Here is a 1,959-nt window from a genome sequence, read left to right as displayed (position 1 = left end):
ATCCAAAGGAAAGCTTGAGGGATCTAGAGTAAACGCCAAGCAAAAAAATAACACACACCAAGATTAACCTGCACATCATTTCCAAAATTACAGCATCATCATCCTCATCACCATCACAGACCAAACAATTCCCCTTTATCTTGCTTTGTGTTTCTTGAAGCCTGACAATCAGCACCGTGTTGACACATCTTTACGTAACCTAGAATTGTCGGCACCAAAATCAGGACATGAGACACACACAAAAAAAGCCCTTGACACCAAGCAACAGATCTAGATGGTTATTTATAGAAAAGCCACCTGACCCTGCAGCAGGTTCTAACTAGGATGGGGTTTTGAGTTTGAGTAAAGAGAAACACATCGACACATTTTCGGTCATATACATGTAGTGCATGGGAGTAACACGACAGAGAGGGACAAGGTGTAGAAAAATAGGAGTACTTCCAGATGCGGAGTTAGCTCCATTAGTATATGATATCAGGTATCCATTCTAACATCAGTAACCACCTCACCACCACCAACAACAACAGCAACACCTCCACCATCACCAACAACAACAATAACAACAACACCACCACCATCAACAACGACGACTTGGACAACAACTCACCATTTCTCGATCATCTGTCTGTTCTCGATCTCTGATATGGACAAATTGATGTAGCCTGAAAGCATAAACACACAACTCTTTAGTTTTTAGTAACAGTTTTACGGCACTTGCAACAAAATAAGGTCATATAAGTGCCAAAGATTAGAGGTGTTACAGGAGCGTAACAAACACAAAAAGGAGGAGAGATAAAGACGACAGATGTTTGATAGAGGAAAGAAGGAGCAAACCATACCAGAGCACTCCCTAACCAGCCGCTAAACAACACAGCTCCGTCACTCGGAATCATAACAGATATTTCTACACAACTACAAAACATCAATCATAACAGTTTACTTAAGTTTTAGAAAGAATTTGACAGCACCCCAAAAACAAATAGGCCATATAAGAGCAAAAGATTAGAGGTGTTACTAAACAAAGACACAAGTAGAAAAGGAAGAGAAATAGACTGAGAGAGACAATATTAGATAGATGTTGGATAGGAACCCACTCAATTACAACAGAAAAATTCTACTCTGCAAGAACATTTAAATTCAGCTTTTGATTATCAGAAACAAAAGTATTGACATTTTACATCATATTCTCTTTTTCGGTTTTAGTAAGTGTTTTACGGCACTTGCGACACAATAAGGTCATATTAAATGCCGAAGACTAGAGGTGTACCAAGAGAGTAACAAACTCAAAAAGAGAGGGATGAGGAAGGAAGATGTTTGATAGGAAAGAAGGAGCAAACTACACAAGAGCACCCGCCAACCACCCACTCACATTCTCTACATGATCAATATTGAACTAAAGTAAAAAGAACAAACAGGACAAACAGGACGTCTCTTTGTAGCATACCAAAGAAGTAAAACAGACCAGAAGGGTGGGAAGTAGGACATGTACTTGGGAAATCTTCTTCCTCTGTGGCATGCCGCCCATGCAAAGCAGTATCATGCACGCTGCTCTAAGATCGTCTGTCAAGACTCAGAGGAGAGAAGGACATAAATCTTATACTTTCCGACCATTTACAGCATCAAGAAGAGTCTGCCTCACATTAATTGTTCTTCAAAAATGTTTAAACAATTTAAAAAACTGAAGTGGAGCAATCGCCTGTACAAACGACCACGTTCCATTTTCTCCACTGCGTATTTTAAAAAAATCACATTATAATGACATTGAATAAGACGGACACTTTTCTCCTCGACAAAATGGGAGACCATCTTAGACAGGTTGCGTCTGTATTCACCACACAGACTCAGGGACTCACCTATCAGTGTGTTTTTGTCCTTTTTCTTCTTCTTGTCTGCCTCTCTGTACAAGTTGACGGTGATGATGTCTACGACGGGCAGGTTCCTGTACAAACAACGTGTTTG

General features: G+C 40.0%; 1 protein-coding gene across 1 annotated transcript in view; it reads right to left on the bottom strand.

The window, feature by feature from the left end:
• LOC101853236 (disabled homolog 2-interacting protein) overlaps positions 1 to 1,959 on the bottom strand; it is a gene marked incomplete at its 5' end in the record, with an annotated part of 23,392 nt that overhangs the window by 18,340 nt on the left and 3,093 nt on the right. Inside the window, 2 exon segments of the mRNA XM_013082649.2 lie at positions 608 to 662; positions 1,854 to 1,939. Of these exon segments, the coding sequence (XP_012938103.1) occupies positions 608 to 662; positions 1,854 to 1,939 (141 nt within the window).

The sequence above is a fragment of the Aplysia californica genome, unplaced genomic scaffold (genome assembly GCF_000002075.1).
Source record: "Aplysia californica isolate F4 #8 unplaced genomic scaffold, AplCal3.0 scaffold00186, whole genome shotgun sequence".
NCBI classification, from domain to species: Eukaryota; Metazoa; Mollusca; class Gastropoda; order Aplysiida; family Aplysiidae; genus Aplysia; species Aplysia californica.
Note: the sequence above shows the minus strand (reverse complement) of the source record. Positions and strands in the feature narration are given on the sequence as shown.